This window comes from Calliphora vicina, chromosome 5 (assembly GCF_958450345.1).
Source record: "Calliphora vicina chromosome 5, idCalVici1.1, whole genome shotgun sequence".
Classification (NCBI taxonomy): Eukaryota; Metazoa; Arthropoda; class Insecta; order Diptera; family Calliphoridae; genus Calliphora; species Calliphora vicina.
Genome location: NC_088784.1, coordinates 58,739,483 through 58,754,786, shown reverse-complemented (window position 1 = coordinate 58,754,786; position 15,304 = coordinate 58,739,483). Strand labels below are relative to the sequence as shown.

The window sequence follows — 15,304 nt, the reverse complement described above, 5'->3', positions numbered from 1 at the left end:
CTTGAGGGTATAATACAATTTGTTATAAATAATTTAGAATAATTAATTTCCTAAAGAATTAGTTACTCATTTTAAAACACGAATTAATGAGCGACATTAAAAATTTCTTAATACGTTTATATTGTACATACTTGAATTCAAGGATCATATCCAACTAGCTTAGATTTTTTAAAGCATAGCTCCAAAACGGAAACTTAAGAGCTTGCTTGTCAACTATTTTGTATATATCAGGATATTTCTGATGAAAATTTAATGATGGACTTCGTTTTCGAATGGTTTTTAACATTATCAATACTTGAATAGTTAATATTAATGTATTTTTTTGTTTTTCTTTAACAATAAAATATTAAAAAACCTACATCAAACTTCATTTTTTACTTTTTTATAAAATTTAAATTATTCGAATAATAATTCGATTAATATTAAACGTGTGATCGAATTATTCGAAAAAGTTAAAATCTCTTATTCGGTTTATTCGAACAAGAGAAAAATCGAATAATTTGAATACCCTATTATATACATATGTAAAACAAAAAAAACTCAATATTAATTTAGATTTTCTCATTTTCTGAATAAAATTGTATTTACATATTAATTTATATTTGTATTCTCTCAATACTAATATTCATCTTATATCATTCTCAGAGTCCATACGTCATCGATTCTTTTTTTTTTTTTTTTTGATTAATAAAAGTGCAAAAAATGCTAATTTCAACTTTAAAAGCCGGAAAACTTCCATTTAATTCCAATTATTTCTTCTTGGAATATATCAGGTATTTTATCAATAGAGATTATAAAATGATTTTGACAGGATAGAATCATGTACTTTCAATATATTAATGTAAAGATGAAAATATTATAAATCGAAATTGTTCAATAAGAAAACAAGTAAGAAAGTATGGTCGGTTAAGCCCAACCATATAATACCCTACTCTGATTAAATGAGCAAATTCATTTTTTTTATACCCTTCACCTTCGTGAGAAGGGTATATATAAGTTTGTCATTCGGTTTGTAATTTCCATAATATAATTTTCCGGTCCTATAAGCCCTTATAGATAGCGGAGTCGATTAAGCCATGTCCGTCTGTCTGTATGTTGAAATCAATTTTCTGAAGACCCCAGATATCTTCGGGATCCAAATCTTTAATAAGACATCTTCAAGTAAGACATGCTTTCGAGAAGTTTCCTATTTAAAATCAGCAAAATCGGTCCACAAATGGCTGAGATATGAGGAAAAAACCAGGACATCCTCGATTTTTGACCAATATCTGGATTACTAAGTCATTGATATAGACAATTTGGATATCCATTGATAGACATTTCAACAAGCTTTGCAACGCCGTATAAAAGATCATAGTAAGTTGGACCTACAATGGGTCAAAATCGGAAAAAATATTTTTTAACCCAAATTTTTTTTCCCAACAAAAATTTAAAAAAACAAAAAATTTTTTTTCAAATTTAAAAAAAATAATTTTATTTAAAAAAAAGAAAATTAAAAAAACAATTCGAAAAATTTTTTTTACAAAAAATGAAGAACACATCTTTGGAAAAAAAAATTTATTTAAAATTTGTATAAATAAATAAGATTCGAATATAGCTCTCTTACTTGCTTAATTTCAATAATTTATTTTCGTGAACGATTTTCGGAAGTTGGCCTTATATGGGAGCTATGACTAATTATGGACCGATCATCATAAAATTAGGTCGTTTGATTTATTTCTATATAAAAGTTATTTCTGGTGAATTTTATGTGGATACCAACATATTAAGAGGTTTAAGCTCGTTAAAGTGATTTTCGGAAGCCGGCCTTATATCGGAGCTATGACTAATTATGGACCGATCATCATAAAATTATGAAACATGACTTCCGCATATATAAAACATATTTGAAGCGAAATTTGTGTAAATTAAACAGTTATAACCGATAAATTTCAATTTCGGGAGGAAATTTATATGGAGGCACAAACACATTATACCCTCCCTCCTCACTATAGTGGTGTAGGGTATAATGATTTTTTGTCAAATTGGAAAATAAATATTATACAGTGATAGTTTAATGTGTTTTTCGCGGCGATCCTGGAATGTTCATACGGATGCCCATTTGAGAACTGTTGCTCTAATGTATACCCTTACCACTCATGGTGAAGGGTATACAAATATAGGCGTATAAATAATTTTAACATACACTGTATGAGAAAACACACCATACAATTGAATTATAATGAACTAAACCTAAATATGTTCATATAAATGCTTTTAATTTGTTTATACTTTTTTCAGCGGTTAAACTTGTATTACTGAAAGCTCAATTATAAAACTTGATAAAAGCAACTTAATCGAACACCCTTGCAAACATATTAATCGCATTAGGAATTTTTTGGGTGTCAGCTTAAATATATCTAAATATTTACTCTTATATGTGTCGTGTATGAACACCATTCGAGTAATGTTTGATAAGAATAAATGAAATCCAAAAATTTAGCCGGTAAATAGTAAATATTTATGTATGTAGATACAAACACAGATTAATACACATAGATCGGAAACTCTACTGTCAAAGACCTAACTCAGTTATGAAAAACCTAAGTGGTGTAAATGGTTAAGAAAAACAATAAGTGAAATTAAAAACAACACACGTATGTGTGATTATTTTAAGAAATTTTCTAGTTAAAGTTTTTTTCTAGTTTCCGTTCTATGTGTATTCTCTATGGATAGAAATTTAACAAACAATACACAACAATAATACGAGTATTAAATATAAATATTTATTTATTTAATATGTATAAAATTGATAGATGTTTATTATAGAAATATACTGCACACACTGACAAACACGCATATACTATAGAACGATCGCTTTGAGATCGTTTATGGTTTAATGCAGTTATCATGCGATAACAAATACGACTAGTAGTAGTTAAAGTTGTAGTGGTTGTTTTAATACCTTTAAGAGAATATTATTTAATAAAAACAAATTTCAAATTAGATTCTATTTGAATAAAGTCGAAATGAAGGCACCCTAAAAAATTATAAGAACTAAAAAATTTATTTCATACTTATTAGAATATGAACCGATCCGTGTCATATTTGTAAGAGTAATACATATTTTGCAATATAAACCTATGACAGTAAGGTTGAATGATGGATGGAACATTTCGAATTAAATACCCTTCATAATAATTGGTAAGTATAACTCGATTAAGACAAATCCGTCTGTCCGAATGTGGATTGAAATAGATTTTCCGAATATAACCTACAGATCCACGTGCGGTATCAAAATGTAAGCTATAGTAAACCTAACCCGATTTTTTTATTCGAGTCCAAGTTTTCATATGACATTCACTTTATTTTTATTATGTATACAGTTGTGAGTACAAAATATAAAAACTATTTATCGTCTACGCCTACATTATAGTGGGTGTGGCTTCAAAACTTGCAAATATATTTCACTATACCAATCTAGTAGTATAAAAACACACACGTTGCAGTCCGTGCAACATAAAAGCCCTTGAGTCATCAAATAATATCTATATATCTATGTATATAAAAGAGTAACGTTACTGACTGACTGAATGACTGACTGATACATCATCGCACAGACCAAACGACTGAAGCTAGTTAGAATCATGAAATTTTAACTGTGGGTTCCTCCCTCCCCAAAACGAACGTTTAGGGGGTAAAAAGGGTAAATTCGGTAACCTTATATCTTCAAAACTAATAAAGATACAAAAAAAAACTTATTCCATTTAGAAAATAAGCTGACAGGTGTTTCGTACTTTTTCGAAATTCGAACCTCTTAGGGGAGAAAACGGGTAAAAACTGCATTTTTGTACTTTTTTGGCACCCCATGTATCTTTTAAACCAATAAACATAGAAACAAAATTTACATCGTATTCTTTTGAATACAATTTTACAACCGCAATGGGGATAAAAAAGGTACCAAAAAGGGGATAAAATCGAGAAAATACATTTTATTTGAAATTATTAAGCCAATTTTGATAATTTTTTTTAACATTGGTTCCTGGATTCACACAAAAATTAACTAACAGATTGTTATTTGGAACTCGAGTGCCAAGGTGTATATTGGGCCAAATCCGGGTAAACAGTTTGGTAATTTTTTTAAAACATAGTTTTTCTTGGGCACATTAACACAGATTTGAATCGTTTGATACATGTCTGTAGCATAAACAATTTTGACAAAATTGAATATTTTTAAATTTAAAACAAGGAGGAAAAAAAGGGAAATTGGTACATTTCTCCTAATGGTACTTTTTTCAATATTATAAATTATTTCACTTATCGACATTTAAGTTAGCTGACATGCATCTGAGTGAAGTTAGTGTTAGGAATAGGGTATAATATTTAGGTACCAAAATGTGAGAACTGAACTATAGGTACTTTTTTATTCTTCTAATGGTACTTTTTGAATTTTCTATAACAATGGACTTAGAAACATGAAATTAAGCATATATGGTTCTATGTGACTGGAAATTCTAGGGGTAGACTTTTTGGTACTTTTTTTTATTCGAATGGTACTTTTTGAATAATCTGTAATAATGGGCATAGAAATATGAAATTAAGCGTATATATTCATATGTGAGTGAAAATTCAAGCGGATACTTCATGTTACTTTTCCTTTATTCAAATGGTACTTTTTTAATTTTCTATAACAACAGACTTAAGGTCACACATGCCAAATATTTACTCAAAAAAGCGTAACCAGTTTTTTAGGACAAATTTGTTTGACGTGTTTACTCTTACAAGTGTTTTGTAAGATCAAACTGCATCAAATAAAATAAAACAAAATATTTGTTTTGAATTGTCTTAAGTAAATGGAGTTTTTGACAATAAATAGAAGAATTAAAATATATTTTATTTAGCGGTTACATAATTTTCGTCAAATATTTGTCATTAGAAACATAAAATTAAGAATATATTGTCCTACGTGAGTGAGAATTCTAGGGTGAGATTTTTTTGGTAATTTTTCTTTATTCGAATGCTACTTTTTTGTAGTTTCTTCACCAATTAAAATATAAACATGAAATAAATCTTATATGGACCAAAGCGAAGGAAATCTACAAGTAGGGACTTTATTGTAATTTTTCATTATTCTAATGGTACTTCTTGAATATGTGCAAGATAGGATTTGATTTTAGACCTATGGTTTTGCGTTTCAGCTATACGATTTTTTACTTTTTTTAAATTACGTTGATTCAAGTGTCCTGTTATGCTTAAAAATAAGTGGGTCGGAGAAAGGGATTTGCTCTCTCCCATACAAAGTAAATATTTATTATCGAATATCTGGAGAACTATAATAGTGAAATTCTCAATACTTTACATGTGTTATTTTGCTACTATTGACGTATTGCAAATGGGTGGTATCAGATCATATAAAGTAGTTTGACTAAAAATAGGCTCGAAACTTGGTCACAAGAAAAGTATAAAAATTTTTCAATTCACAGCATATTTTTTATACTTTTATAGCATTAAACAACACAAACAATAAATTCCGGTATTAATTATATTAATTTATTTTTTATATAAATCATTTTTATTTTACTACGAAAGGGGTAGCGAAGCGCACCTGGTCAAGCTAGTCTCAAATAAATTACCTGTTAAAGTATTGGCATAAAGATTATCAGTGCATATACAAAATACATATGGCGGATAGATTTGCCAAGATCCATCCACCAACCTAGAAATTTGGATCGACCGACTTTTTTGACTTGGTATAAAAATTATTGCTTTGCATTGCGAAGAAATGGAATATTTTCTTGTCCAGTCTCTGTAAATATTGTCTTTAGCTCTTATTGAAACTAATAAATCATTACAGAAAATTATTATTATTCAAATAGCGATAAAAGTCAAAATGTTTACATTTCAAAAATATTCTCAAAATTAGTTTACCCATCTAATAGTGTAGGGTACACAATTAATGACGCGTAGAACACAATAAGCTACAATCACAGCAAATATTTTGTGAATCCAATAATAATAAATAGTTGACGACGACACCTGTAACAAATCACTGGTACTCCAGAAATAAATAATAGAAGGAAACTGTTAAAGAGCAACACGAGACACTTTTTTGTCTAAACAACAAAGATGTCACCAATTACACGAATTTTAATACTCATACTCGCCATAGCCGGCGGTATGCTGTATAAAAAAGTAAATGATCTAATGGGCGATGCCAAAGCACCCACTTTACCACTCAATCAATGGTGGGGTGATGAAGCTGAACCCAAAGATTGGCAGGCCTATTTAGCCAATTCATCCGAGGTTATTGGCAATAAATTGCTTTATGCTGATCAGGTAAATAACTTTTAATATTTATGATTGAAAGTATAAAAGTAATATATATTAAAATTATTAATGCCTAATTAATACTTCTGATCATTACAGACCATTGATGATTTAAAAACTCAACTAAATCGCACATTACATTTGACGGGACCCTTAGAAGGGTCTACATTTGAATATGGCTTTAATACGAGACAATTACAAGAAATTATTGAATATTGGCGAGATGATTATTTGCCTCGTTGGCGTGAACGTGAAGTGTTTCTTTGGCAATTTAATCATTTTACCACTGATATACAAGGGTAACAATTATTATTTATTATCAATAAAATATTTGAAACATTTTCACAATCGTCATATTCTTATCAAATCACCTAAAATTTACGACAAAAACAAATCGTACGAAAATAATTTTCATTCCCGTTTAGATTACGTATGCATTTTCTACATTTAATGGTCTATGATGAATACACCGTAGATAGACATCATTATCCAGTGCTATTGTTACATGGTTGGCCAGGTTCAGTGCGGGAATTTTACAGTTTCATTCATAAATTGCATCAAACGAGAAAAGACAAAAACAACAAGTACATTTTCAATGTCATTGTGCCCAGTTTGCCCGGTTATGGATGGTCTCAGGTGAGAATTGCTATTAAATAGAATTTACATTTTATAAAAGTGAATGTGATAAAAAGGTCTAGACGAACATTATTATTGAGATTGCAATGCAAGAAATTCTTTAATAGATTTCTTATTTCCACAAATACTTAAGCATTCGTTTTTAGATAATTATTTAAAGGTTGGAATTTGAACAAGCATTAACTTTTAGAGTCCGCCATATAAAACCAAATAAAATTTCAATAAAATTTATTCATGAGTAATTTTTGGACCTTATATAGGATATATGGATTGATCAGCAAGAAATGTTTAAATGTGATTTCTTTTTATATAAAAGAAAGAATTTGATCAGACATTTATGTCAAAAAAATACCTATTTTCGGGGTCCTATGGGTGCTAAGTGAAATAATGGACCGATTTCAACCATATTCAATAGGCTGTCAAAATTGACTGTCAAAATGTGATTCTGAATCGATCTGTTGGACTAATATTTTTGGTCATTACAAACATCAGTATCCCAATTATGCACTGTGGTTCCAAATCAAAATCTAGGTGGACAAAATTATTTGGCGCTCTTTTTATATAGAATTGGTATCTCCGATTCCAAAAAAATGTTTAAAAGATTAATATAGACTTTTTTCAAGTTACAGTAGGGGGTAGATAGACATATAAAAATCATTAATAAAAAATTTAAAAAAAATACGTTTTCATGTCATTCTGAAACTAAATTTTTCAAAAAGATCTGTGTTTACTATAATAAATAAAGAAATATTTCTAAAAATTCCATTCCGTAAAAATTAAAAAAAAGTATTTCGTCGGGTGCTGGCGGCTACAATTTTTTTACAAAGACATTCCCCAGAAGTTCCTTTAAATAATGGTGATGGTCTTTTTTTTGGCAAGTTGGAAGAACTATAACAGGAAAATGGTGAGGCCCATAAATATAAGATATATACTTAATAAAAGCCTATATCAATGTTTATCTATGTTTTGAAGTATGAATTTCTATATGGTAAAACAATTTAGATATATCTAATTTAGTAAAGCAGTAAACTATTAAAAAAAAATTAACGAAAATATGATTCAAAATTTGTTGAACTTCTGGCGCTTCTGTCGAGAAAACGAAATGTCAAATTGAAAAACCCATTTGTATTGGAGGAGAGCAGATTGTCAGCTTCCGAAAAAACTTAGTTTTTCCAAATTCTGAAGATACCGATTTTCATAATTTTGTCCACCTAGATTTTGATATGGAACCACATTGCTATGGTGGTACAGGGTATAAATAATTTCTGGATTGACTTTATGCTTCATCCATATCGGTCCCGAAGAAATTACAGGAAAGAATTTTAGACCGCCTTTTTGGAAAAAAAATTATACAAGTAATTCTATATAAAAAGGAGTGTATACCGTAGACGCATTGCATAATACGACTTAGAATGTACTCTATTTCCAAATATATTGTCCTATTTTTACCTAAAAATTTTCATCTTAAACGCAACAAAATATATATATATAAAATCATGCTGCTTTTATGACGATCAGTTCATAATTGGACATAGCTTCCATATAGGGCCTACCTCAGAAAAAATTAATCGCATTGGAAATTTCTGAAAACAAGAGAGTGCGTCTAAGGCAGCTATCGCTTTTTATGCCTGCAGAATGGCCATTGGGAAGACCTGGGTAATAAACCCTAGAAATGCGAAATGGCTTTTTGACATGGTGGTAAAGCCCATACTAATGTATGGATCACTAGTAAGGCTCTAAATAAATCCACCTACTGTGGGATGATTGAGAGAATCCTGCGAATCTCTGCACTAATGATTACGAGTGCTCAGCGCAGCACAGAGGGATTTTTGTGTCAAAACCCCTATTTTTCAATTTCAAAAATCAAATGATGCATTTTTGTAGAGAAATGTTTAAACATGAAATATGCATTTATAGTTTTAAGAAAAATTGTATTCTATTTTTAAAAAATTTAAGTAAAGTCCATGCAAGGGTTTTATTGGTTTAGATATGTATATATAATTTTCCTGGTAATTTTATGGGGATAAATATAAGCCTCTAAAAATTATTTTATTTTTAATTTTCCATGGAAAAAAAATAATGTAGCCCCACTTTACCCCAAGCTGGGAGTGTCTTGTTTCGATTAAAAAAAAATAGTTCTCGGAAATTTTCGGAACAGGATGAAAACTTAAAATTTTTTGTCGAATAATAAACGAAATATCAAAAAAAAATCTTATCTATTTATGGTTTTCGTGGGCGGTGGGCATGACCGATTTTATTGAAACTTGGCATGTATGTGTCAAATTTCTAGACTTTTGCTTGGATAGAAAAAATTTTATGCGAAAAAATTTATTTGGATTATATGGGCAGTGGGCGTGGACGATTTTGATATAATTTCATTAGTTTCTTAATTTAGTCCATATAATTCTCGGTGCCAAATTTCAATGCTCCACGACCACTTCTTATAATTTTTGAACAAAAATGTATTGCATTTGGATTTCATGGGCGGTATGCGGTGGGCATGGCCGATTTTAATAAAATTTAGCATGCGTGCTTTTTTGTTTCAAAAAATGTATGTACACTCAGGTCCCGTTTCATGAGATAGATGCGTTCCAAAAAAAATCGCATTAATTGAATTCGCATAAAACGATACTCTAACTTCATATAAAAACTAATGATTCGTTCCAAAATTCTGAAAAACCGCATAAATTCAAATTTTAATTAAAAAACCAAAATCGCATAAAAAAAATCAACAAAAATATATTTATTTCATTTACTTAAACAGTAAAAACAAAACACGTTTAAAAAAATAACAAAAATATAATAGCGGTATTCACTGTTAAGTGCGAATGGTCTAGCATCATTGCAAATGCAAAATTTTACCGTAATCCAATAACAAAATACACACAAAAACATTTACAATTTTGCATTTTCAATGATGCAATACCATTCGCACTTAATACTGATTAATTACAGAAAAACAGAAAATGATCAAAAAAATAAGCTAAAACATTTTTTAAGGAAATTCTGTAAATATGTATGATAAATGTGAATCACTGAATAATTGTCGGCATTGTTTTAGAATTAGTTCAACGTCACTTTCATCACTAGATGATATAATCATATTGTAAAATATAATTTTTATAACTAGAATTTAAAAAAAACATCTAAAATTTTAAAATCTGTTAAAATTCCAAAAAATATCGTTAATTTAAAAATCGCAAAAATTTGAATCCGTATAAAACGAGACCTGAGTGTACCATATTTCTAGACTTTTGCTTGGATATAAACAATTTTATGCGAAAAAATCGATTTGGATTGTATGGGCAGGACGATTTTGATAAAATTAATTTTTTTCTTAATTTAGTTTATATAATGTTCGGTTCCAAATTTCAATGCTCTACGACCAATCCTTATAATTTTTACACAAAAATGTATGATAATGATGATATAAATCCCTCTGTGCTCCGTCTCGTGCTTTATTCGTTTTGTTGCACCGGCTACTGGCTGATCTCATGGCCAAACAATTGTCCATAAATTCTCTCTATACCTACTCACCTTTGTGAGCCATGTCCGTCTGTTGAAATCAATTTTCTGAAGACCCCAGAAATCTTCGGCATTTAAATCGTCAATAATTCTGTCAGACATGCTTTCGAGAAGTTTGCTATTTAAAATCAGCAAAATCGGTCCACAAATGGCTGAGATATGAGTAAAAAACCAGGACAACCTCGATTTTTTACCTATATCTGGATTACTAACCCAGCAAAAATTTTGTGAATTTTTGTAATGACAACTAGTTATTTCATGCATTCTTTTGTAAGGAGTGGTGGTTACCCAGCACATTATTTTATTTACTAGAATAAGTACTTATTTTTATACAGGTAGGTAATGAACTATTGCATTTAGCACAGCTATCTAGTGTGTTTGACTGGAAAATGGGAGGTTAGTGGTTCGCCGCCACCTGTCAAAGCCACTAATTTTTTTGTTCATATCATATTCATTTATATGTTGATGTTAAAACAATTGTTAACTTACAATAAAATAACTCGATCATGGATGGAGCAGTGAGTTATCAGCTTAAGTCATTAATATAGACAATATCGATATCTAATGTAGATATTTCAAAGACATATCGGAAAAAATAGTTTTTTTTTAAATTTAAAAAAAAATCTTAAATAACAATTCAAAATAAAATTTAAAAAAAAATGAAAAAACAACTTTGGAAAAAAAAAATTAATTTTGTTTACCTAAAAATGTTTAAAATCTGTATTTTGAAGTATAATTAGGTGAAGAGTATATAAAATTCGGCACAGCCGAATATAGCTCTCTTACTTGTTTTAATTTAAAATTGTAATAGTTTTTGAAAACCAGATACAATTATCTACATGTCTTGTCTTTTCCACTAGTCCGATTTTTACCGTATTCAAGTGGTATTATAATTTCGTTTGTAATTTCTTAAATACTACTTAATACATTCAAAATAATTTATATGGTCTTTAAAGTATGCACATTCCCTGTTCTTATGCATAAGAGGGTCGCTTGAAATAGGTTTTTCGAAGACCCCATGAATATAATCTTCCGGCCTGCATGTGGTACCAATATTCATAAGAATTTATTGATAAATCAAATTCGGGAGAATTCAAAAAAACACTTACCCCCATTAACACGAAATCTGGTTATGCCTTAACTAATAGTTATACAGTCGGTTAAAATTATTTTTGTATGAAAGCTGTCAGTATAACTATTAGTTAAAACATAACCAGACTTCGTGTTACTGGGGGTTATTGGTTTTCATATAAAATTGGGTTTAACAAAAAAAACCGGTTTTCCAATTATTTTTTTTACATAAATATAAGTTTTTTTCCAGCTAATATTCGTCACAGTTTTTAAAATAATATTAGAAATATTGGTCCATACGTACATATACACATATATAATAAGGTCGGATGTTGATATAAATGTACATATATGTACATAAATATGTACGTAAATAACTGATATTAATTCAAATATTATTTATTTTATTAAATTTAATTTTACCGTTCTTATCTACAGGGCACCTCTAAACAAGGCCTGGGTCCGGCTCAAATTGCAGTTATGATGAGAAATTTAATGATGCGTCTTGGCTACAATAAGTTCTTCATACAGGGTGGTGACTGGGGTTCAGTGATTGGATCACACATCGCAACATTATTCCCGGAAAATGTTCTTGGCTATCATTCCAATTTGTGTACAGCATTGACACCCAAAGCAATGCTTAAAGGCGCCGTTGCCAGTGTATTACCCAGTTTCTTTGCCCCCAAAGGTTTCGAAGACTTCTTTTTCCCCATGTCAGAAAAATTCAAATTTCTTATTGAAGAAACTGGTTACATGCATTTACAGTCGACCAAACCCGATACGATTGGCACAGCACTTCAAGATAATCCTGTGGGATTGGCCGCCTACATACTTGAGAAATTCTCGACCTGGACCAATCCTTCGTATCGCCATTCGTCTGATGGTGGTCTTAAAAAACGCTTCAAGCTGGACGCACTTTTGGATAACATTATGATTTATCATTTGACTAATTCCATTACTACTTCACAGCGTATTTACAAGGAACATTATACGCCGGAACAGAGGGCTTTACAATTGGAACGTGTACCCACTAAAGTACTGACGGGTTGTGCTCGTTTCAAAAATGATTTAATGCACTTTTTGGATTTCCAACTGAAGGATAAATATCCAAATTTAATTCATAGTACTTACCACAACGAGGGTGGTCATTTTGCCGCGATGGAATTGCCAACGACTTTGTACGAGGACTTCATTAGTTTTGTACAAAAGGTTGAAAAAATTAAGAAGATTTCAAATTACAAAAGAGAGTTGTAATCAAATATGTAGATTAGACTAATAGAAACTTTTTTAAATTCGTTTTATATTTTGTTAATAAATAATTTTAATAAAAATGGTAAACTAAATATTTTTTTTATTAAAAATGGCAACAAAGTAAGAAGCGACAAAATGTGATCACCAGTTAAAAAATTATTATTCTATATTAAAATCAAGTAAGAATGTATAATCGGTCAAGACCTATGCCGAGTAACTATATGAGCAAAATTGTTTAACAATTAAATATCTTTTCGACGTTATCGGTCATCACTTTGGCAAATGGGCTCAAAGGTTATAGCGGATTTATGAAATAATGAAGATCGGTAGTGGGCATTATAAGGGAGCTTAAACTAATTACACTGTGCAACAACCAAAATCGGAATGGGATTAAAACAAAAGCAAATGAAAGCTTTCGTTTTCCATAACAAAACCCTCAAGGCTTTTTTTAGTTCTGCGCTAGATTTTTTGTTTTACACGCATTTGAAGTTAGTGATTTTGGAACGCTGGCTAACAAGAAAAAATCATTAAAATTTTGATAAAGCAATCAATGCCTATTTATTTTTACTATCCCGGAAAGTTTTGGTATCTTACTATTTTTGGGGTCGGGAAATCCATTTTTGATATTTATTTTTACCTAAAACTCACGCTAGAGGGCGCTGCACAGTGGTGTAGAAAAAAAGGGAAATAAAGTTAGAATCGGACCAACCGTTTAGAAGTTACAGTTCTAAACGGTTGGTCCGATTTTAATGAAATTTGACATGCGAAAAGAGCAAGTACTGTCGAATTAAAGTTTTGAATAAGGACCTCATGGGCCACCAAGGGCGCGGGCAGGGGTTCCCAATGTAGGACACCTCGGTATGTTAAATATTTAATACAATACTATTACTTCTTTTGCTCTCTGATTTAAAAGAAAAATACATGTATAGAATCTCCTCATCGAGCAGTACAAAAAACCTTGTCTTAGCTATCAATTAACTCTTACAGCTTAGGAGAAAAATCGCATTTGAAAATTTAATTTTCAACATTTTTACCCACCCTACTCCAGTTTTTTGAAAACGTTTTTCCCGATTTTCGCTATTTTTCTTTTATTGGACTAAAAATAAACGTGTATGTAAAATAAAAAAAGAATTATTTAAAAATCATTACTGAGTCCAAAGTTATATGCATTTGAATTTGAAAAATAAAAAAATGTAATTTTTCGCTAATTTTTTTGGTAAAAAAGTACTTTTTATCTTTTTAATTTATCTAAACAATTTCTTAGAAGATGTACATATAAAAAATGTATACTTTTTGAAAAGTATATTAAAATTTTCCCTAAAAAATTTTTTTGTTAAATTCAAATGCATATAACTTTGAAGTCTGTCATGATTTTTAAACAATTCTTTTTCTGTTTAACATAAACTTTTGTGGTTAGTCCAATAAAATAAAAATGGAAAAAAATCGGGGAATATTAGGGTCCGCTATTATAAAAAAACTAATAAGAGAGATATATTTGGCTGTGCCGAATCTTATATACCCTTCACCAAATTATACTTCAAAATAAAAATTTTAAATATTTTTAGGTAAACAAAATTATTTTTTTTTTTAAATTTAACATTTTTTTTTTTGTTTTTTAAATTTTTTTTTAATATTTAGCGAAAAAAAACTTTTAATGAAAAAAATTCAGTTTAAAAAATACATTTTCCGATTTTGACCCATTGTAGGTCCAACTTACTACGTCGTTGCAAAGGTCTTTGAAATATCTATCATTAGATATCCATATTGTCTACATACATATATTAATGACTAGTAATCCAGATATAGGTCAAAAATCGAGTTTGTACTGGTCATATCTCAGCCATTTGTGGACCGATTTTGATGATTTTAAATAGGATACTTCTCGAAAGCATGTCTGACAAAATTATTGAAGATTTGGATCCTGAAGATATCTGGGGTCTTCAGAAAATTGATTTCAACAGACAGACAGACGGACATGGCTTAATCGACTCCGCTACCTATAAGGATCCAGAATATATGTATATACTTTATAGGGTAGGAAAATTATATTGTGGAAATTACAAACGGAATAACAAACTTACTATATATCCTACTCACGAAGGCGCTCTTAATTGTTTTTATTTTTATTTGCTTTTTACTAGTATAATTTATATCTCAGGATTTTTATTAGTATACTAGCTGAACCCGGTCCGCGTTGCTGGATTTAGAAAACATCTGTTTTATATTGTATCTCGATCTCGATTTTAATATACAGTGTCGGTAATCCAACCTTCAATGTTAATACATGTGGTGGCATTTCGGCTGGTTCCAATGAATTCAAAAATTCAGTAGGATAATTGACGACTTGTTCTTCGTTCATTACTGTGTCAATCGATTTGTATTTTATTGTTTCGCCAGGCACTTTCAATAGTATTTGGTCATTGAGCTTGTTAACATCATACTTTTTTGATTAAAAGTAGATTTCATATAGCAATGCACCTAATATGCAAGAGTAAACAAAATTGTTTATCACAGA

At 29.8% G+C, this 15,304-nt stretch overlaps 1 protein-coding gene across 1 annotated transcript; it reads left to right on the top strand.

Annotated features, from left to right (window-relative positions):
- Nucleotides 1-6,008: 6,008 nt before the first annotated feature.
- Jheh1 (Juvenile hormone epoxide hydrolase 1) lies at nt 6,009-12,881 on the top strand. Its single transcript, XM_065514363.1, has 4 exons — nt 6,009-6,315; nt 6,406-6,605; nt 6,732-6,942; nt 11,977-12,881. Exons 1-4 carry the CDS (start codon nt 6,106-6,108, stop codon nt 12,790-12,792), a joined length of 1,437 nt encoding a protein of 478 aa, XP_065370435.1. The 5' UTR covers nt 6,009-6,105; the 3' UTR covers nt 12,793-12,881.
- The last annotated feature ends 2,423 nt before the right edge of the window (nt 12,882-15,304 follow it).